This window comes from Nerophis ophidion, linkage group LG13 (genome assembly GCF_033978795.1).
Source record: "Nerophis ophidion isolate RoL-2023_Sa linkage group LG13, RoL_Noph_v1.0, whole genome shotgun sequence".
Classification (NCBI taxonomy): domain Eukaryota; kingdom Metazoa; phylum Chordata; class Actinopteri; order Syngnathiformes; family Syngnathidae; genus Nerophis; species Nerophis ophidion.
Window position 1 is genome coordinate 48,620,941 of NC_084623.1, and position 22,936 is coordinate 48,643,876.

Here is a 22,936-nt window from a genome sequence, read left to right on the forward strand (position 1 = left end):
TATACATATATACAATTCCATTTAAACTAATCAGTGTCTCTGGATCTTGTTTAAATCTCAGTTCAGATAGTTGTTCTTCGGGAAAAAAAGATAGCAGTACAGTCCATGTGCTGCAGGTAAAGTGACAATTGTAAAGGGTCGGCTCGAGAGCCTCCTACCAGCCCAGACAGAGCAGGTGGTGAGGTTCCTCGCTGGAATCTTCCAAACTTGATCCTTGGACTAGGTGATTATTTTCCTTAGCTCGCCATCAAAAAGAGAAGCCTGGCCAATTGAGCTTCTACAGTCAAACACAGCTTAATGACAAAGGAAGTCGGCTCTCGAGCAGAAATGCAATCGATCTCTCATGTCCTGTCTCCTGGCTAATTCCTGCTATCGGCTTATAAGCACCACCAATTGGACCACGGCGGACACGTGACAAAGGAGGAGTGCGCAGAGTTGCCAAAGATTAACTACAGCAAGAGCATACCAATCACTTCCGGCTACCGGTATATAGCTACAGCTGATTGGACTGTGGCGGTCACGTGACTAGGAAGTGCACAAAGAGTCAATAGAAAGACAAGAGCTTAATAGTCTCCGCAAATGTATTTGACACCTGCGTTACACGAGACGTAACGAACGCATGAATAATGATCTCAGCGTCTTAAGTGGACAAAATTTAACAAATTTTAACGATATTACGGAGATGTTTTTCAGGGCCGATACTGATACCGATTATTAGTAGTAAGGAGGCCGATATTAATTTGCAGTAAGGGTTATTTCAACATGACTGGTACATGTCTGTAAACAGCTTGACAAGGCTATTTGTTTCAACATGTTTTTTTTTAGGATTTTCCAGAATTATCCTAGTAAATGTGTCTAATAACATCTGAATCGCTCCCACCGCCCTCGCCTTTTTTTTTCTTCTCTAGTCCTTCACTCTCACTATCCTCATCCACGAATCTTTTAGTAACACTCTTAATGTATGACTCAATCGAGAGAGCTGGGTCGAAAACAATACCCAGATTCTTTACCGAGTCGCCTTGTGGAATTGTTGGGTTGTCAAATGTTAAGGTGGTATTATTAAATAGGTACAACAATAGGATGTAAACGTCAACACAAAAACACCCTACATCTTCTCCAAAAAAATAAAACATGCAGGTCAGGAAGTGGTTTTGAAAAGCCTGCATTTCATATTTCTCTTTTGAACCTTGACCCAGGATGACCAGGTGACCATGCAGTTCATCGCGTACAGGAAGAACAACTCCCACAAAAGACACACGGCGCTCATGGCGTTGGAAGTAGAACCTCTACTGTGTGAAGAAGAGGAGCTTTCAGCATTTTAGGACACTTTTTTAAGAAGACCACATAAACTGTGCATCGCCTGACCATGCAGGTAACTGTCTTACACTTTATTTCTACCGGTTCATTATAATAATTGTGGGGTAACATTTGCACACTCGTGGACGAGCTTAAGGTCAGATATATTTTCACTCAAGCCACGTTGGAGGAAAAGTAAGTGCCTATTACTTTGTCCAAATCGTACCTGAATACCTACAATGCACACATGCACTTCTTCACATTTTCCTAAACAAGCTTAGGTATAAATTTCAGTTAAGCATTCCAAAATACTTAAAGATGCACTTACATGTTTATAAAAAGAGTGATACATGTGGACTTTTTTTATTGTTTGTATTCACACATTGGCATCATTTTGATTATTGTATTTATTGCAATTCCCAGTATGCTTTTTTTTGGGTTAAGTTTTCACAATGACATTATTATGGATTTTATACCATTTTTGTCTATTTTTATTTTGTCCAAGTAACAGTCCACTGCGTCTGAAGGCAGTTTAAACAATAAAGAATAGAATAGTCTGCGTATTTTGTTGTTGTTGTTCTCATCCCTTGTGAACTTAACATTGCAAATAAAATGTTTAAAATGTTAAACTGTAAAAATGTTGAACTGTAACTATGTTATACTGTAACATAGTTACAGTATTAAAGTAACAACTGACATGGGGCCAGATAATGTAAATAACACCTATTAAGATGCCCAAAAAAATAAATTAATGTGATAATGTAGCCAGAAAATGCAATTGCTGAAAAGCAAAAGCCAAAACGCTAACAATTAGCACGCCAGCAAGATAGCGTCAAGTAATAAAATATACAACTCTTGGGTGTATTACTACAAAATGCGTTAAAACAGGCTAGCATTCTAACAGTTAGTATGTGTCAAATACGGTATATGACTGATTTAAAATGCCCGCAAAATCATCTTAAAAAGCTAACATGTTAACATAAATGTTAGCATGTGTAATATAAAAAAAATATTCAACCCAGCAAACGTTGTTAAAATTCTAACATTTTAATGTTAACATGTCAAAAAATGTATAGAGTAACAAAATATTTGACTGTTAGGTGTATTCTTGCAAAATTAACTAGAGATGTAGCATCTCACTGTTAACATGCTAACATTAACATCGTAACACTTATCAATGAGGCAAGTAAATATTTTAATCGGACGTTTATACGTGAAAATTGACTAAAAAGCTAACATGCTACAGTAACAGTTAACATGCATCAAATGACAAAATATTTGACTAAAATATTGATTGATTGATTGATTTTAAGGGCACAAAAAACAGGTCGGGTATTTAGAAACTTACATGTATGAATATAAAACTTAGCCAATTGTATAATGAGGTTGCAATAGTAAAATTCTTAAAAAAAAATGTTTTCATACAGTGTAAATCCCAATTTGCAACAACATAACAACTTCTAATATTTTTCTATTTTGTTTCTGTTATAACCCCATTATTTACTTTTTACTGTTTGATTGATCTCAACTCTGTACACTGCTGCTGGAATTTTTAATTTTCCTGAAAGAACTCTCCTGAAGGAATCAATAAAGTACTATCTAAGGCCCAGCGGGGACTCTACTTCTTGAGGGTGCTGAAAAAGAACAGACTGTAGAGACAGCTGATGGTGACGTCCTATCGCTCGGCTGTCGAGAGCCTGCTGACGTACTGCATAACAGTGTGGTACGCCAGCTGCACTGAAGCAGACAAACAGGCGATTCAGAAAGTCATAAAGTCTGTACAAAAAATAATCGGCTGCCCCCTGCCCTCCCTGAAGGATTTACACAATTCCCGTTGTCTCAAGAAGGCAAAAAACATCACCAAGGACAGCACACACCCTGTCTTCCACCTGTTCGACCTGCTACCATCGAGCAGGCGCTACAGGTGCATCAGAGCCAGAACAAACAAGCTCAGAGACAGCTTCTTTCCTAGAGCTGTCACAATGTTGAACTCTAACTTATAATAATAATTCACGCCCTAATACTGTGCAATACTACCCTTCGAGTGCACTCTTGTCTTGTTCTGTATATTGTACAGTATTTTGTATTTCTACAGTGTTTTGTATATAGTACATGATTGCTTATTATTTTTATTGGATAGTAGTCTGTTTATTTCAATCGTTAGTTTTTTTCTTTATTACCTCTTGTGTTATTTATTTTACCCCATATTTGTTCCCAGTACCGCACCTTAAGTTGGAGTCTATCAATCTATCTATCTATCTATTAGGGCTGTGAATCTTTGGGTGTCCCACGATTCGATTCAATATCGATTCTTGGGGTCACGATTCGATAATATATCGATTTTTGCAAGTGGAGGAGTTCAAGTACCTCGGAGTGAGGGAAGAGTGGATCGTGAGATCAACAGGCGGATCGGTGCGGCGTCTTCAGTAATTCGGACGCTGTATCGATCCGTTGTGGTGAAGAAGGAGCTGAGCCGGAAGGCAAAGCTCTCAATTTACCGGTCGATCTACGTTCCCATCCTCACCTATGGTCATGAGCTTTGGGTCATGACCGAAAGGATAAGATCACGGGTACAAGCGGCCGAAATGAGTTTCTTCCGCCGTGTGGTGGTGCTCTCCCTTAGAGATAGGGTGAGAAGCTCTGCCATCTGGGAGGAACTCAAAGTAAAGCCGCTGCTCCTCCACATCGAGAGGAGCCAGATGAGGTGGTTCGGGCATCTGGTCAGGATGCCACCCGAACGCCTCCCTTGGGAGGTGTTTAGGGCACGTCCAACCGGTAGGAGGCCACGGGGAAGACCCAGGACACGTTGGGAAGACTATGTCTCCCGGCTGGCCAAGGAACGCCTCAGGATTGATTGATTGATTGATACTTTTATTAGTAGATTGCACAGTTCAGTACATATTCCGTACAATTGACCACTAAATGGTAACACCCGAATAAGTTTTTCAACTTGTTTAAGTCGGGGTCCACGTTAATCAATTCATGGTACAAATATATACTATCAGCATAATACAGTCATCACACAGGTTAATCATCATAGTATGTACATTGAATTATTTACATTATTTACAATCCGGGGGGTGGGATGAGGAGCTTTGGTTGATATCAGAACTTCAGTCATCAACAATTGCATCAACAGAGAAATGTGGACATTGAAACAGTGTAGGTCTTACTTAGTAGGATATGTACAGCCAGCAGAGAACATAGTGAGTTCAGATAGCATAAGAACACGTTTATACATTAGAAGTACATTTGATTATTTACATTAGGTTGTTTATAATCCGGCGAGATGGGATGTGAATGGAGGAGGGTATTAGTAAAGTGTTGAAGTTGCCAGGAGGTGTTTTTTTAGAGCGGTTTTGAAGGAGGATAGAGATGCACTTACTTTTACACCTGTTGGGTGTGCATTCCACATTGATGTGGCATAGAAAGAGAATGAGTTAAGACCTTTGTTAGATCGGAATCTGGGTTTAACGTGGTTTGTGGCGCACCCCCTGGTGTTGTGGTTATGGCGGTCAATTACGTTAAGGAAGTAGTTCGACATGTACTTCGGTATCAAGGAGGTGTAGCGGATTTTATAGACCAGGCTCAATGCAAGTTGTTTTACTCTGTCCTCCACCCTGAGCCAGCCCACTTTGGAGAAGTGGGTTGGATTGATCTCCCGGGAAGAGCTAGACGAAGTGGCTGGGGAGAGGGAAGTCTGGACTTCCCTGCTTAGGCTGCTGCCCCCGCAACACGACCTCGGATAAGCGAAAGATGATGGATGGATGGTTGTTAGAGGTAAAAAGCGCTTAAAAGTAGAGTTCTATAAAATCCGCTACACCTCCTTGATACCGAAGTACATGTCAAACTACTTCCTTAACGTAAATGACCACCATAACCACAACACCAGGGGGAGCTCCACAAACCACGTTAAACCCAGATTCCGATCTAACAAAGGTCTTAACTCATTCTCTTTCTATGCCACATCAATGTGGAATGCACTCCCAACAGGTATAAAAGTAAGTGCATCTCTATATTCCTTCAAAACCGCTCTAAAACAACACCTCCAGGCAACTTCAACACTTTACTAATACCCTCCTCCATTCACATCCCATCACCCCGGATTATAAACAACTAAAATGTACTTCTAATGCAGGGGTGCCCATTACGTCGATCGCGAGCTACCAGTCGACCGCGGGGGGGGTGTCAGTCGATCTCGAGCCAGGCTTTTAAAAAAAATAGACCTAAAAATGAGTGATCATCAATCTTCACCAAGACGTCACTTAAATGACATTCACGGGACCGGAGGGTCTTGTGAGATGACGCTGGCTGCTGCAAGATCATTATTATTAAAATATGACCGAGAGGAAGGCGAGAAACACTTTTTATTTCAACAGACTCTCGCGCCGTACCTTCCGTCAAAACTCTAAAGGCCGACTGCACATTTCCTATCTTCACAATAAAAGCCCTGCTTCATGCTGCCTGCGCTAACTAAATACAGAGTCTCGGAAAACTGGCGTGCACAAGCGATCCCTCAGAAAGCTGGCGTACACATCACTTGTGCACGCCAGCTTTTCGAGACTCTTATTTTGTTAGCGCAGGCAGCATGAAGCAGGGCTTTTATTGTGAAGATAGGAAATGTGCAGTCGGCCTTTAGAGTTTTGACGGAAGGGACGGCGCGAAAGTCTGTTGAAATAAAAAGTGTTTCTCGCCTTCCTCTCTGTCATTTTTTCATAATAATGAACTGGCAGCAGCCAGCGTCATCTCACAAGACCCTCGGGTGCCGTGAATGTCAATCAAGCAAGCTACGGAATTTGCCGCCAATGTTTTTCTTGTAAAGTGGATGGAAGCTGGATGAATTAGATGCCAAAAACCAACCACTTTCATGTGGTATTGTACAGAAAGGACAACTTTTTTTCTCCTCCATTTGAAAATGTGGGCGTTATCATCATTACTGTCTGATTCCAATCAATGCAAGTCATCAGAATCAGGTAATACACCAACTTATATTCTTGTCTTTGTGAAAGAAAGACATCTATATGTGTTACACATGCTTGTATTATCATTAAACACATTTAACTTGTTTACAAAAATGTCTCTTTCATAAATAAATAAATATAAATGATGTATATAAATGAGGTAGACCCCCTCGAGTTGGTCAATTGAAAAGTCGCTCGCCTGCAGAAAAAGTGTGGGCACCCTTGTTCTAATGTATAAACTTGTTCTTATGCTATCAGAACGTACTATGTTCTCTGCTGGCTGTACATATCCTACTAAATAAGACCTACACTGTTTCAATGTCCACATTTCTCTGTTGATGCAATTGTTGATGACTGAAGTACTGATATCAACCAAAGCTCCTCATCCCACCCCCCGGATTGTAAATAATGTAAATAATTCAATGTACATACTATGATGATTAACTTGTGTGATGACTGTATTATGTTGATAGTATATATTTGTACCATGAATTGATTAACGTGGACCCCGACTTAACCTTCCTCTTGTGTTAGCTTTCTGTTACCATCTCTTATGTTAACGGGTCGGTTTTGACCCATGTCTTAAATCAGCTGTAAAATACACTAAAAACAATTATCTATCATCCAATTTGTTTCTCATCTCTTGGTTACCTCGTTAGGCTTCCTTATCCTTGAAAATATTGGTTTTAATATTTTTGGTTTGGGCCATTGGGCCTTTTTTTTTGTTGGTATACCCCTCGATTTCAATTTTTAAAAATGGTAAAACGAACCTCAAGAGAATCATATAAATAAAAAAAAAGGTTGTTGTGTTACCTAACTATTACTAAGGGGTATTAGAACACATCTCATAAATAAATGTGTTTTATTTATTTTTTCATTTTAACTATAGTAACATCTATGGTGTTACGGGTCAATTTTGACCCATATATATTTACTTCAAGAAAAAGGCTAAAAAGTATATTTTTCAGCAACAGAAATCCACCATCAAACAAACCACAACCAACAACCAATCAAGCAAATGAAACCAAGAGAAATAGATTACTAGTTCCAAAACTAATAAAAATAACAAAATCAGAGTGGCAAAAAGTGACACTTTTAGTGTCCGTCTTTTGTTTGTTTTTGTACAGGATAACAAGGTAAAATGAGAATCCACTAAAGCTCACATGATTGGGAGAGGAGCTGGCTGTCAGTGTGTTCAGTTTTGGCTCTTATCATTGCTTTATCATCTTATTTTTATAACTGGGTCGAAACCGACCCTAACAACACCAAGGGCATAATTTCTACCAGAGCATTTTATAATTTAGTGAAAAAAAATAAAAATGTTTTATTTTGTTGACAAAGAGGTTCCTGACAAAGTCAAAAAGCTTTGATGCAAAAAAATAAATGTATGTGGTGTTTTTATGCATTTAAAAACTAAAACGGGTCGGTGCCGACCCTAACACAAGACGAAGGTTAAACAAGTTGAAAAACTTATTCGGGTGTTACCATTTAGTGGTCAATTGTACGGAATAAGTACTGAACTTTGCAATCCACTAATAAAAGTATCAATCAATCAATTCTAATTCTTTTTTAAGGGCACAAAAAACAGGTCGGGTATTTAGAAACTTACCATAATAAATAAATGGGTTGTACTTGTATAGCGCTTTTCTACCTTCAAGGTACTCAAAGCGCTTTGACACTACTTCCACATTTACCCATTCACACACACATTCACACACTGATGGAGGGAGCTGCCATGCAAGGCGCCAACCAGCACCCATCAGGAGCAAGGGTGAAGTGTCTTGCTCAGGACACAACGGACGGACGTGACGAGGTTGGTTCCAGGTGGGATTTGAACCAGTGACCCTCGGGTTGCGCACGGCCACTATCCCACTGCGCCACGCCGTCCCATTAATGAATATAAAACTTAGCCAATAGTATAATGAGGTTGCAATAGTAAAATTCCTTTAAAACATTTTTCTCATTCAGTGTAAATCCCAATTCACAACAACGTAGGTCCCATTTTTTGATTGACGTTTCTGACAACCAATGGGCGTAAGTATTCTCGCGGGGGGCGGGGCGCTTAAATTAAAGACCTATTGGAAGTAGGCGGGACTTCCGCTAGAGTTGCGGTTGGTTGGCAGGCACCTACCGGGATGACACGTACCTCAAATTAAAGGTGCCGTGCGGGCCTTCTTCTCCACGCAAAAACTTCACGTCTTCAACGCAAAAACCAGGAAAGCAACGACGCGTATGGCTTGGAAGTAATGTTCACGTCACACGGGGTTTAGTTTCGCGGGGGTGGAATGTTCCAGCACTGAGGGAAAGATTGAGAAAGTTGAGTCGGGAAGTTTCCAGCAGCGGAGACGGCGTTTACTCGCAGAGGAGGCGGGGAGGAGTCCGACATGGGGAACGGCGTCTGTTCGCGAAGGCAGCGGAGGATCTTCCAGTGTCTCATGCTGGGCACGGTGGTCTGCGGGCTGATGTACGGCGGGATGATCCACTACGAGGTGCACACGCAGCTGAAGAGGACCGAGGCCATGGCGCTCAAGTACCAGCAGCACCAGGAGTCTCTGTCGGCGCAGCTCCAAGGTAAACATCGACCTTGGTTGGTCCCAAACATGACTTTTCCTTTTTTCTTTCTTCTTTTATCACACTTTATGCCAACTGAATGGGATCTGTTGTGACGTTTTGGGACGTCAGCATCGGGACAAACTGCATTTCTTTCCGTCGTGGAAGTACTTCCACGAACTGGAAAGTTGTCCTTCCCATCGGTTCTCAATTAATTTTGTCACAGATCAGCTTAAAGCAATTTAGAACTTGAGTTTATTCACATTTTTAGCATTTATAAAAAACACTTTAAGGTAGCCCCTTCCCTTTTTACGACGCCCCCTAAACGCCTCACAGCAGAGCTAACTGTTTAAAAAAGTGCTAAAGTACAAACCTCGTTTTCGTATGAGTTGGGAAATTGTGTTAGATGTAAATATAAACGAAGTAAAATGATTTGCAAATCATTTTCAACCCGTATTCAATTGAATACAGTACAAAGACAACTCATAAACTCATAAACCTATTTTTTTCTTGCAAATACTAATTAACTTAGGGCAGGGGTTGGCAACCTTTACCACTCAAAGAGCCATTTTGACACATACATCCATCCATTTCCAACCGCTTATTCCCTTTTGGGGTTGCGGGGGGCGCTGGCGCCAATCTCAGCTACAATCAGGCGGAAGGCAGTGTACACCCTGGACAAGTTGCCACCTCATCGCAGGGCCAACACAGATAGACAGACAACATTCACACTAACATTCACACACGAGGGTCAATTTAGTGTTGCCAATCAACCTATCCCCAGGTGCATGTCTTTGGAAGTGGGAGGAAGCCGGAGTACCCGGAGGGAACCCACGCATTCACGGGGAGAACATGCAAACTCCACACAGAAAGATCCCGAGCCTGGGATTGAACCCAGGACTGCAGGACCTTGGTATTGTGAGGCAGACGCACTAACCCCTCTCCCACCGTGAAGCCCGGAGCCGTAACCATTCTCGCGAATATCCGCTGGTGGTCACCCAGATAACAATAATAAGGGCGTGCTTTGAAGCCATTGCCTTTGACGCCTTCTATAACATGATCAAACTGCTTGCCAGTCCAACAACATGTCGTATGTGGCTTCCGCAGATACACGTACGAGATTGCAAGGCATACTGGGTGATACAGGTTACACTGAAGGCTGTGATATAAACAACTTTAACACTCTTACTAATATGCGCCACACTGTGAACCCACACCAAACAAGAATGACAAACACATTTCGGGAGAACAGCCTCACAGTAACACAACATAAACGCAACACAACAAATTCCCAGAATCCTTTGCAGAATCCTTTGCATCCATGACTTTTCCTGACTATTATACACCCCGCTAGCACATGAATGCATGGGTTCCCTCCGGGTACTCCGGCTTCCTCCCACTTCCAAAGACATGCACCTGAGGATAGGTTGATTGGCAACACTAAATTGGCCCTAGTGTGTGAATGTTGTCTGTCCATCTGTGTTGGCCCTGCGATGAGGTGGCGACTTGTCCAGGGTGTAAACCGCCTTCCGCCCGATTGTAGCTGAGATAGGCGCCAGCGCCCCCCGCAATCCCAAAAGGGAATAAGCGGTAGGAAATGGATGGGTGGATGGATAATTAACTTAGAATTTCATGGCTGCAACATGAGTCAAAGTAGTTGGGAAAGGGCATGTTCACCACTGTGTTACATCACTCAATAAACGTTTGGGAACTGAGGAAACTAATTGTTAAAGCTTTGAAAGTGGAATTTTTCCCCATTCTTGTTTTATGTAGAGTTTCAGTCGTTCAACAGTCCGGGGTCTCCGCTGTTGTATTTCACGCTTTATAATGCGCCACACATTTTCAATGGGAGACAGACCTGGACTGCAGGCAGACCAGGAAAGTACCCGGACTCTTTTTTTTTTTTTACAAAGCCACGCTGTTGTACCACGTGCTGAATGTGGCTTGGCATTGTCTTGCTGAAATAAGCAGGGGCGTCCATGGAAAAGACTGTGCTTAAATGGCAACATATGTTGTTCCAATACCTGTATGTACAAACCCTGTTTCCATATGAGTTGGGAAATTGTGTTAGATGTAAATATAAACGGAATACAATTATTTGCAAATACTTTTCAATCCATATTCAATTGAATGCACTATAAAGACAAGACATTTGATGTTCAAAGTCATAAACTTAATTTTTTTTGCAAATAATAATTAACTTAGAATTTCCTGGCTGCAACACGTGCCAAAGTAGTTGGGAAAGGGCATGTTCACCACTGTGTTACATCACCTTTTCTTTTAACAACACTCAATAAACGTTTGGGAACTGAGGAAAGTAATTGTTGAAGCTTTGAAAGTGGAATTCTTTCCCATTCTTTTATGTAGAGCTTCAGCCGTTCAACAGTCCGGGGTCTCCGCTGTCATATTTTACACTTCATATTGCGCCACACATTTTCGGTCCATTACCTGTATGGACCATTCAGCATTAATGGTGCCTTCACAGATGTGTAAGTTACCCATGCCTTGGGCACAAATACACCCCCATACCATCACAGATGCTGGCTTTTGAACTTTGCGCCTATAACAATCCGGATGGTTATTTTCCTCTTTTGTTCCGGAGGACACCACGTCCACAGTTTCCAAATATAATTTGAACTGTGGACTCGTCAGAACATCTTAGATGAGCTCAGGCCCAGCGAAGCCGGCGGCGTTCCTTGGTGTTGTTGATAAATGGGTTTTGCTTTGCATAGCAGAGTTTTAACTTGCACTTAGAGATGTAGCGACCAACTGTAGTTACTGACAGTGGTTTTATGAAGGGTTCCTGAGCCCATGTGGTGATATCCTTTACACACTGTCTGTTTTTGATGCAGTACCACCTGAGGGATCAAAGGTCCGTATTATTCTCTGTACCTTTTGATGATTTTACGGACCGTAGATGGTAAAATCCCTAAATTCCTTGCAATAGCTCGTTGAGAAATGTTGTTCTAAAACTGTTCGACAATTTGCTTACAAATTGGTGGCCCTCGCCCCATCCTTGTTTGTGAATTACTTAGCATTTCATGGAAGCTGCTTTTATACCCAATCGTGGCACCCACCTGTTCCCAATTAGCCTGCACACCTGTGGGATGTTCCAAATAAGTGTTTGATGAGCATTTCTCAACTTTATCAGTATTTATTGCCACCTTTCCCAACTTTTTTGTCATGTGTTGCTGGCATAAAATTCTTAAATAATGATTATTTGCAAAAAAAAAACGTTTATCAGTTTGAACATCAAATAAGTTGTCTTTGTAGCATATTCAACTGAATATGGGTTGAAAATGATTTGCAAATCATTGTATTCCGTTTACATTTACATCTAACACAATTTCCAAACTCATGGAAATGGGGTTTGTACAATTTTTTAATACTTGTCCATATTTGTTGGGTTTTTTTTACACTTACATATTGTGCTTAACAGTATTCTATCTGTGTTTGTCGTCATTTATATTTTCTGAATAAATGATGTGATAATGATAATCAGTCAACTCATTAGTGTTAGTTTTCAATATATCAAGATGAAAAACTTGTATCAAAATCAAATTACCGAATGTAATTTATGTAGTGTGATAATTTTCTTCGACTGATGCACCAACATCATGCGATTTATTTTTGTACATATGTAGCATCATTTACAAAGATACAAAGAATTGCTATTGCGACATCCAGTGGACACATTTAGAATAGCAGTTTCTTTCATTCAAAAATTTCCGGTAAATTTTTATAGTTAGCAAACTTATCCTGCAGGCCGGATAAAACCTGTTTGCGGGCCTAATCCGGCCCTTGGGCCTTATGTTTGACACTCCTGGACTAAAGTATAAATTATATAAATCTGGCCTATGACTAAGTTTTTAGTACTATTGTTAATTATTAGAACCCCCCCTTCTAAGGAGGGGATAGTCCACCCAAATTATTTTGTTCAAAGGCGGTCTAAAATGATGAGGTGACCAGAACTGAAGTTTAACAATTTATTCTACAAAATAGAGTAAATACAAACAATAACAATGCCAGCGCTGTGAAAGATAAGCTCTATAAACTAGTCGCTTGTCTCCCATGTTTTTGTCCACCTAGTGTTAGGCAACCTATGATGTGAGTGTCTATATTAGCCTACTATCAAAGGCTGACGCAAATCTTTGCTGACAGAAATGTTGTATTTACATTTTTATTCTACAAATTGTTGCGACATTGGAAATCATTAGTAAAATGGAGGCTTCTCACAGGATGAGACAACTTCTGGAAATTACTGGCTCACAATGGCCAAAGGTACCGATGTGTGTGTCCAAGTTTAAAGGGGAACATTATCACCAGACCTATGTAAGCGTCAATATATACCTTGATGGTGCAGAAAAAAGACCATATATTTCTTTAACCGATTTCCGAACTCTAAATGGGTGAATTTTGGCGAATTAAACGCCTTTCTGTTTATTGGGCTGGAGGCGATGACGTCAGAATGTGACGTCCCCGAGGTAACACACCCACCATTTTCATTTTCAACACATTATAAACACCGGGTCTCAGCTCTGTTATTTTCCGTTTTTTTGACTATTTTTTGGAACCTTGGAGACATCATGCCTCGTCGGTGTGTTGTCGGAGGGTCTAACAACACTAACAGGGAGGGATTCAAGTTGCACCACTGGCCCGAAAATGCGAAAGTGTCTGCCGCCAGACCCCCATTGAATGTGCCAGAGTGTCTCCACATTTGACCGGCGATGCTAAGGCAGACATGGCACAGAGATGTATGGATAACCTGCAGATGCATTTGCAACTATATTACGTTTCCTCCCACCCACATTTAATGCGAAAAAAACACTTACCAATGGACGGATTTAAGTTGCTCCAGTGTCAAAAGATGCGAAAGTCCTGATCGTTTGGTCGGCACATTTTACCGGCGATGCTAACGCAGCTATTCGGCCATGCTATGGCTATGAATAGCGTCAATAGCTATTCGCTCAATAGCTTCAGTTTCTTCTTCAATATTTTCATACTCCAACCATCTGTTTCAATACATGCGTAATCTGTTGAATCGCTTAAGTCGCTGAAATCCGAGTTTGAATCCGAGCTAATGTCACTATATCTTGCTGTGGTATTCCCATTGTTTGTTTACATTGGCAGCACTGTGTGACGTCACAGGGAAATGGCCAGTGTCTTCGCAGAGAGCCGAAAATAAGGCACTTTAAAGCTTTATTTAGGGATATTCCGAGACCGGTAACATTTTGAAAAAAGCTTCAAAAAATACAACAAGCCACTGGGAACTGATTTTTATTGTTTTTAACCCTTTTGAAATTGTGAGAATGTTCCCCTTTAAGAAAATGGCAAGCTGTCTTCTTCTAATGGATTTATTACAATCTTTGCAAGCCAGGTATAGTTTGCTGTGGTCTGGAACAACACGGCACACAACTATGAGAAATGCAGCCAATATTACATACAGAAAGTGTCATGACACATGCAATTATAAATTAAATACACAAGAGGATATATCCATCCATCCATCCATCCATTTTCTACCGCTTATTCCCTTTCGGGGTCGCGGGGGGCGCCGACAAGAGGATATAAGTAAAGGAAATTAAATAAGCTCAAATATACCTAATAAACAAGGCATAATGATGCAATATGTACATACAGCTAGCCTAAATAGCATGTTAGCATTGATTAAAGTTATAGTACCAATTATTGTCACACACACACTGGGTGTGGTGAAATTTGTCCTCGGCATTTGACCCATCCCCTTGATCACCCCCTGGGAAGTGAGGGGAGCAGTGGGCAGCAGCGGTGCCGCGCCCGGGAATCATTTAGTGCCAAGCAGATTAGGTCACAGTTATGGATTGACCTAATATGCCTGATAAGCACTCAAGCAAATCAACAAATCTTACCTTTGTGCATTCACGTTCAGAATAAAACGTTTGGTGGACAAAATGAGACAAAGAAGGAGTGGCATAAAACACGTCGTTCTGTGGAAGAATCGGAGCAAGTTGTACATGTAAACATACTTTGATGAATTCAAGGATCGCTGAAATTAGTAGGACAAAACGGTGCTTGTCAAATACTCTCATCAGTGAAGTATGTACAATATAAACAGTTGGATTTCTAATAATTAGGAAGGTTTTTGCCATGTTTGTTCTTCTACAGAAAATATATTAAAACTAAATACATTTTTTTCTTCATCTTTTTCCATTTTCACACATTTTCGGGTTGCTGACCCCCAAGCTAGGTTTCCCCCGCCTTGACGGGTATCGAAACTAAAAGTTAACTTGGCGCTTTTGTGATAAGCCAACACACATTCTCCTCCACTCTCCCTGCAGACTGATATCAAACGTACATGACACTATCAAACGAGGAAAAACAATACATGTGTTTGTGAGGGTGCGTAGATAACGGAACAGCCCGTAGATAACGGACATATCAAAACAACACTAAATTAAAGTGCACTTTTTGTACAGAACGCCAGTACAATAGTTTAAAACAAATACAATGTACTTTTGTGCATGATGTCACAATGAGCTGCATAATAGGAAATCAAATAGCAGTGCTGCTACTTTTTGTAGCAACGCTTTTGCCGCATAATTGTTCAACATTTTCCCGCTTGGAGCCAAACCACCGCCAGACGATGAACCCCATGCTGTTTTTCTTGGGGATGAATTCTTCCTTCATTTGTTACCTAATTGGCATTCGCAACACACCGTTAGCATCACAGCTAATGTTACCCACGTAGCTACCTCTCTGCTCGGGAATGGCATGTGACGTATGTAAGATGTGCTTGTTTACTTTTCTGTGAGAAAGAGAGACAAGAAAGAGTGGGAAATGCATGCAGTGTAATGCCCGCAGCTAAAAGCAACTGTGTGAGAACGTACACTTGAATTTCACGATATAGTCATTTTCTATATCGCACAGTGACAAACCAGCGATATATCAAGTATATCGATATAATGCTCAGCACTATTAGAGTGCAGTTTTTTAAACATTCATCACAAAATGCTTGTTTCCTTTTGAGGGAGTTAGATTTTGTGTTTTGTTGTTTGTTTTTATTGCTGCTATTTTAACATTTTTTTTTTGTTTTAAATACACAAACATTGTAAACGTATTTTTCGGACTATAAGGCGCACTTCAATTTTCTCAAAACTCGACAGTGCGCCTAATGTACGGAATAGTTTTGGTTGTGCTTACCGACCTGAACGCTATTTTATTTGGTACATGGTGAAATGATAAGTGTGACCGGTAGATGGCAGTCACACATAAGAGATACGTGTAGACTGCAATATAATGGCAGTCAAACATAAGAGATACGTGTTGACTGCAATATGACTTAAGTAAACAACACCAAAATGTTATGTTTTATAAATCAAAGCTCATGTATAGCCTATTAATGGTTTCATCCTTCATAAATATTAATATGCATTTAACTTAGATATTAGGTTTCATGATGTAAAGCGCTTTGAGTCACTAGAGAAAAAGAGCTATATAAATATAATCAACCACAACTAACAGCAAAATGTAGCGCAGGACATGAAGTCAGCTGTAATCACGCCGTTCTAAAGCGTGTCCCCTCAAACACAGAACGTTGTGCTTACCGACCTCAAAGCTATTTTATTTGGTACATGGTGAAATGATAAGTGTGACCGGTAGATGGCAGTCACACATAAGAGATACGTTTAGACTGCAATATGATGGCAGTCAAACATAAGAGATACGTGTTGACTGCAATATGACTTAAGTAAACAACACCAAAATGTTATGTTTTATAAATCAAAGCTCATGTATAGCCTATTAATGGTTTCATCCTTCATAAATATTAATATGCATTTAACTTAGATATTAGGTTTCATGATGTAAAGCGCTTTGAGTCACTAGAGAAAAAGAGCTATATAAATATAATCAACCACAACTAACAGCAAAATGTAGCGCAGGACATGAAATCAGCTGTAATCACGCCGTTCTAAAGTGTGTCCCCTCAAACACAGAACGTGGCTTCAGCCCTAAGATGCTTTCTGAACTTGGACAAACAGGTTTTAGCAAGGAGCTCAACTGAGAGTTAAGTGGATTGGGGGCAGGTCCGGGTTTTGCAACCTCACTCCTGGGAAGGAGTGCGGTTGCATTGGTTCTTTTGACGAGACCCAAACACACACACCTGGGTGGAGTCTCTGCCTGCAGGCCCAAATGTGCGACGCTAACATTATGAATTGATTTAACCGACCAAACAAATCCTTGGTTGTTGTCATTATTACTCCAAGTGGGCCGCGACAAGGTGGAAGGGCAAATGGGGCTTAAACAGGGCTATTCAGCTGGCGGATTAACACCGGAAGTGCCCCTAAGTTCAGTTCAAAAGCCAAATACACCAAAACATATTACATATAACTTACTATAACAGTTTTGTAGCAGATTCCTAAAAATACTAGAGCACCGTCATATAGATGATCTTTGACTAACTTTTTTTGTGTGTAGTAGGTCTTTAAAATGCGCGGAGCACTCCTCCCCCACTTTATTTCCAGAATGTCTTTACTCCGACAAAACAAACAAACATCGAAATGCCATTGCATAAGACGCTTGTTCTCAAGAATATACAAAATTAAAATGACAGCGAAGGGAGGAGCCCGACCAACATAACAATTTAGTTGACTAGCCTGGGTGTGAAATCACCTCACAAGTTTTTTTTCCTCCCGACTAAAACATTTTTGAAGTACTTCTTTGTGTATTGAGCAGTGTTTCTTAACCATCGGGCCAGGGGCCTATTGTTGGGCCGCGAGTTGTGGTCGATATTAATAAGTTTCTCAGCGTTACTCAGTTCCACTTTTCCACCGCCTGTAGCAGTAATGCCAATCACAAACAGACACAAAACATCTGGAGCTAAAGTCATTGATAAGTTCCTTAAGCGCAAAAAATATGACCAACGTAGTGAAGCTAGGGCTGGGCGTTATGGCCTTTTATAATCCATCCATCCATCCATCCATTTTATACCGCTTATTCCCTTCGGGGTCGCGGGGCCCCTGGTGCTTATCTAAGCTACAATCGGGCGGAAGGCGGAGTACACCCTGGACAAGTCGCCACCTCATCGCAGGGCCAACACAGATAGACAGACAACTTTCACTCTCACATTCACACACTAGGGCCAATTTAGTGTTGCCAATTAACCTTTTATTAATATCTCGATATTTTTAGGCCATGTCACGATACACGATATATCTCGATATTTTGCCTTAGCCTTGATTGAACACTTGATACATATAATCACAGCAGTATGATGGTTCTATGTGTCTACATTCGAACATTCTTACTCATACTGCATTAATATATGCTCATTTTAAACTTTCATTCAGAGAGGGAAATTACAACTAAACCAATTTACCAAAACTGTATTTATTAAACAGTGGCACAAACATTCATGTCATTTCAAAACCAAAAGTGCAAGATTGTCAGAGAAATTTTAAAACAAACTATTAGTGCACTTTTGTCACTAAGTTGACATATCAAAACAACACGAAATTAAAGTGCACTTTTTGTATAGAACGCCATTACAATAGTTAAAAACGAATAAAGGGCACTTTTGTGCATGATGTCACACAAGATATTTCAACGACTGTCAAATAAAAATGAGCTGCATAATAAGAAATCAAATAGTGTATGTCCTTTGCTATGTGGTAGGTTCCTGCGGACGTTATCTCCTTCTGTTATTGACTTTTTTTTTCCATACGGTGTTGATCTGGAAATGTTTGCTTGGGCATTTTGTGGGTGTGGCACCGAACGAAGATGTTGACAACGTGGAGTTTCAACCACTCTTCATTCTCTAGGGGGTGACTTTTCAAGTGATGGTACAAATTAGCAGTAGGTGCTACTTTTTGTAACAAGGCTTTTGCCGCATACTTGTAAAACATCTTCCCGCTTAAAGCCAAACCACCGCCAGACGATGGACCCCCGTGCTGTTTTTCTTTGGAATTAATTCTTCCTTCATTTGTTGCCAGATTCGCACCTTCTCTCTATCTCGTATTACCACTCGCACCACTCTGCTAGCATCACAGCTAACGTTACCCATGCTGCTACCTGTCTGCTCAGTGAGGGCGTGTGACGTTGCACGCTCGACAGTATGTGACGTACGTAAGAAGGTGCGCTTTTGGCACCGGCCGAGATGTTGACATGTGGAGTTTCAAGCACTCTTCATTCTCTAGCGGGTGACTTTTCAAATTATGCTACAAATTAGCAGTGCTGCTACTTTTTGCAGCAACGCTTTTGCCGCATACTTGTAAAACATCTTCCCGCTTAAAGCCAAACCACCGCCAGACGATGGAACCCCGTGCTGTTTTTCTTTGGAATTAATTCTTCCTTCATTTGTTGCCAGATTCGCACCTTCTCTCTCTCTCGTATTACCACTCTCACCTCACTGCTCGCATCACAGCTAACGTTACCCATGCTGCTACCTGTCTGCTCAGCGAGGGCGTGTGACGTTGCACGCTCGACAGTATGTGACGTACGTAAGAAGGTGCGCTTTTGGCACCGGCCGAGATGTTGACATGTGGAGTTTCAAGCACTCTTCATTCTCTAGCGGGTGACTTTTCAAATGATGCTACAAATTAGCAGTGCTGCTACTTTTTGCAGCAACGCTTTTGCCGCATACTTGGAAAACATCTTCTTGCTTGAAGCCAAACCACCGCCAGACGATGGACCCCCGTGCTGTTTTTCTTTGGAATTAATTCTTCCTTCGTTTGTTGCCAGATTCGCACCTTCTCTCTCTCTCTCTCGTATTACCACTTGCACCACTCTGCTAGCATCACAGCTAACGTTACCCATGCTGCTACCTGTCTGCTCAGCGAGGGCGTGTGACGTTGCACGCTCGACAGTATATTCCGTATGTAAGCAGGTGCGCTTTTGGCACCGCCCGAGATGTTGACAGGCAGAGTTTCAAGCACTCTTCATTCTCTAGCGGGTGACTTTTCAAATTACGCTACAAATTAGCAGTGCTGCTACTTTTTGCAGCAACGCTTTTGCCGCATACTTGAAAAACATCTTCTCGCTTGAAGCCAAACCACCGCCAGACGATGGACCCCGGGCTGTTTTTCTTGGGAATTAATTATTCCTCCTTTTCTTACCAGATTCGCACTTTCTCTCTCTAACGTTACCATGTCGCTACCTCTCCGCTCCGCCAGGGCATATGACTTTGCACGTATGTAAGAAGGTGCGCTTGTTTTATGTCTCTTTGAGAAGCAGAGACAAGAGAGAGTGGGAAACGCCTGTAATGTGTCACGTTTGGAACACGTTGTGATGCGCGTTGTCACAAGTACCAGGACAAGCAGGAATTGCAGGTTGGAGCTTGGTTTAATAAGCAAAAACAAAAGAAAGTGCGTGCCTTCGCACGGGAACCTAACGCTAACAAGCATCGAGTTCAAAGAGTCCAAGAAGCGCGTGCCGAGCGCACGGAAGCTAAGGCGAAACTTAGCACAGATACAAAGAAGTAGATAACCCAATGTGATTGTTGCATGGAGCAAACAACGAACCAAGACTGAACAACGGGAGAAAGCAGCCTTAAATATCAATCAATCAATGTTTATTTATATAGCCCTAATTCACAAATGTCTCAAAGGACTGTACAAACCATTACGACTACAACATCCTCGGAAGAACCCACAAAAGGGCAAGGAAAACTCACACCCAGTGGGCAGGGAGAATTCACACCCAGTGGGACGCCAGTGACAATGCTGACTATGAGAAACGTTGGAGAGGACCTCAAATGTGGGTAACCCACCCCCCCCCTCTAGGGGACCGAAAGCAATGGATGTCGAGCGGGTCTAACATGATATTGTGAAAGTTCAATCCATAGTGGCTCTAACACAGCCGCGAGAGTTCAGTTCAAAGCAGATCCAAGACAGCAGCGAGAGTCCCGTCCACAGGAAACCATCCCAAGCGGAGGCGGATCAGCAGCGTAGAGATGTCCCCAACCGATACACAGGCGAGCGGTCCATCCTGGGTCTCGACTCTGGACAGCCACTACTTCATCCATGGTCATCGGACCGGACCCCCTCCACCAGGAGTGGGGACATAGGAGAAAAACAAAAGAAGCGGCAGATCAACTGGTCTAAAAAGGAGGTCTATTTAAAGGCTAGAGTATACAAATGAGTTTTAAGGTGAGACTTAAATGCTTCTATACAAGGAGAAAGTAATTATAAACAGGTGTGAGTCAATAAACCAGTGGAACAAATGAGAAACCATGGTAACCAAACAAACAAGGAAGTGCACAAACTAAGTCAAAAGTCCACATAACAAACGATCCGGGCAGCGGATCGTCAAAAGTAATGCCCGCAGCTAAAAGCAACTGCGTGAGAATGTACTTGAATATCACGATATAGTCATTTTCTATATCGCAGAGACAAACCCGCGATATATGGAGTATATTATACTAGATCGAATCGTTAGTTGCCCAAAGATTCACACCCCAGTAAGACATGTGATCGGTATCGGCCGATCTCACTCGTGGAAGATCGGAATCAGGAGCGTAAACCCCTTATCAGAACATCCCTGGTTTCCATTTTTTCTAGCATTTGCACGGGTAGAACATACAGTATAAGCTCCAGGCATAGCTGCTGTAATAAAAGTCCCTCACATTAAATGTGTTTAAATTATACTGTCATAAAAAAAATCCAATGTCAGAAATGTACCCACTTTTGTGACTTATTTTAGCGCTTTAAAGGGGAACATTATCACAATTTCAAAAGGGTTAAAAACAATACAAATCAGTTCCCAGTGGCTTGTTGTATTTTTTGAAGTTTTTTTCAACATTTTACCGGTCTCGGAATATCCCTAAATAAAGCTTTAAAGTGCCTTATTTTCGTCTCTCTGCAAAGACACTGGCCATTTCCCTGTGACGTCACACAGTGCTGCCAATGTAAACAAACAATGGGAATACCACAGCAAGATATAGTGTCATTAGCTCGGATTCAAACTCGGATTTCAGCGATTTAAGCGATTCAACAGATTACGCATGCATTGAAACAGATGGTTGGAGTATGAAAGTATTGAAGAAGAAACTGAAGCTATTGAGCGAATAGCTATTGACGCTATTCATAGCCATAGCATGGCCGAATAGCTGCGTTAGCATCGCCGGTAAAATGTGCGGACCAAACGATCAGGACTTTCGCATCTTTTGACACTGGAGCAACTTAAATCCGTCGATTGGTAAGTGTTTTTTTCGCATTAAATGTGGGTGGAAGGAAACGTAATATAGTTGCAAATGCATCTACAGGTTATCCATACATCTCTGTTCCATGTCTGCTTTAGCACCGCCGGTAAATAGCATGTTAGCATCGATTAGCGTTGCATGTTAGCATCGATTAGCTGGCAGTCAACATCAACAAAACTCACCTTTGTGATTTCGTTAACTATCCATCCATCCATCCATTTTCTACCGCTTATTCCCTTTCGGGGTCACGGGGGGCGCTGGCGCCTATCTCAGCTACAATCGGGCGGAAGGCGGGGTACACACTGGACAAGTCGCCACCTCATCGCAGGGCCAACACAGATAGACAGACAACACTCACACTCACATTCACACACTAGGGCCAATTTAGTGTTGCCAATCAACCTATCCCCAGGTGCATGTCTTTGGAGGTGGGAGGAAGCCGGAGTACCCGAAGGGAACCCACGCATTCACGGGGAGAACATGCAAACTCCACACAGAAAGATCCCGAGCCTGGATTTGAACCCAGGACTGCAGGACCTTCGTATTGTGAGGCAGACGCACTAACCCCTCTTCCACCGTGAAGCCTTCGTTAACTATCGTTGCAAATGCATTTGCAGGTTATCCATACATCTCTGTGCCATGTCTGCTTTAGCATCGCCGGTCAAATGTGGAGACACTCCGGCACATTCAATGGGGGTCTGGCGGCAGACACTTTCGCATCTTCGGGCCAGTGGTGCAACTTGAATCCCTCCCTGTTAGTGTTGTTACACCCTCCGACAACACACCGTCGAGGCATGATGTCTCCAAGGTTCCAAAAAATAGTCAAAAAAACGGAAAATAACAGAGCTGAGACCCGGTGTTTGTAATGTGTTGAAAATGAAAATGGTGGGTGTGTTACTCGGCGACGTCACATTCTGACGTCATCGCCTCCAGCGCGATAAACAGAAAGGCGTTC

At 41.7% G+C, this 22,936-nt stretch overlaps 2 protein-coding genes across 4 annotated transcripts in view; both read left to right on the plus strand.

The window, feature by feature from the left end:
• LOC133564678 (lysosomal amino acid transporter 1 homolog) overlaps positions 1–1,925 on the plus strand; it is a 29,509-nt gene extending 27,584 nt beyond the window's left edge. For both annotated transcript variants that reach the window (XM_061919151.1, XM_061919152.1), the window contains exon 8: positions 1,206–1,925. In XM_061919151.1, the coding sequence (XP_061775135.1) occupies positions 1,206–1,322 (117 nt within the window). In that variant the 3' untranslated portion in view covers positions 1,323–1,925. The remainder of the gene's footprint in view (positions 1–1,205) is intronic.
• Positions 1,926–8,367: 6,442 nt separating this feature from the next.
• Positions 8,368–22,936, plus strand: part of golim4a (golgi integral membrane protein 4a) — a 63,848-nt gene continuing 49,279 nt past the window's right edge. For both annotated transcript variants that reach the window (XM_061919153.1, XM_061919154.1), the window contains exon 1: positions 8,368–8,828. In XM_061919153.1, the coding sequence (XP_061775137.1) occupies positions 8,642–8,828 (187 nt within the window). In that variant the 5' untranslated portion in view covers positions 8,368–8,641. The remainder of the gene's footprint in view (positions 8,829–22,936) is intronic.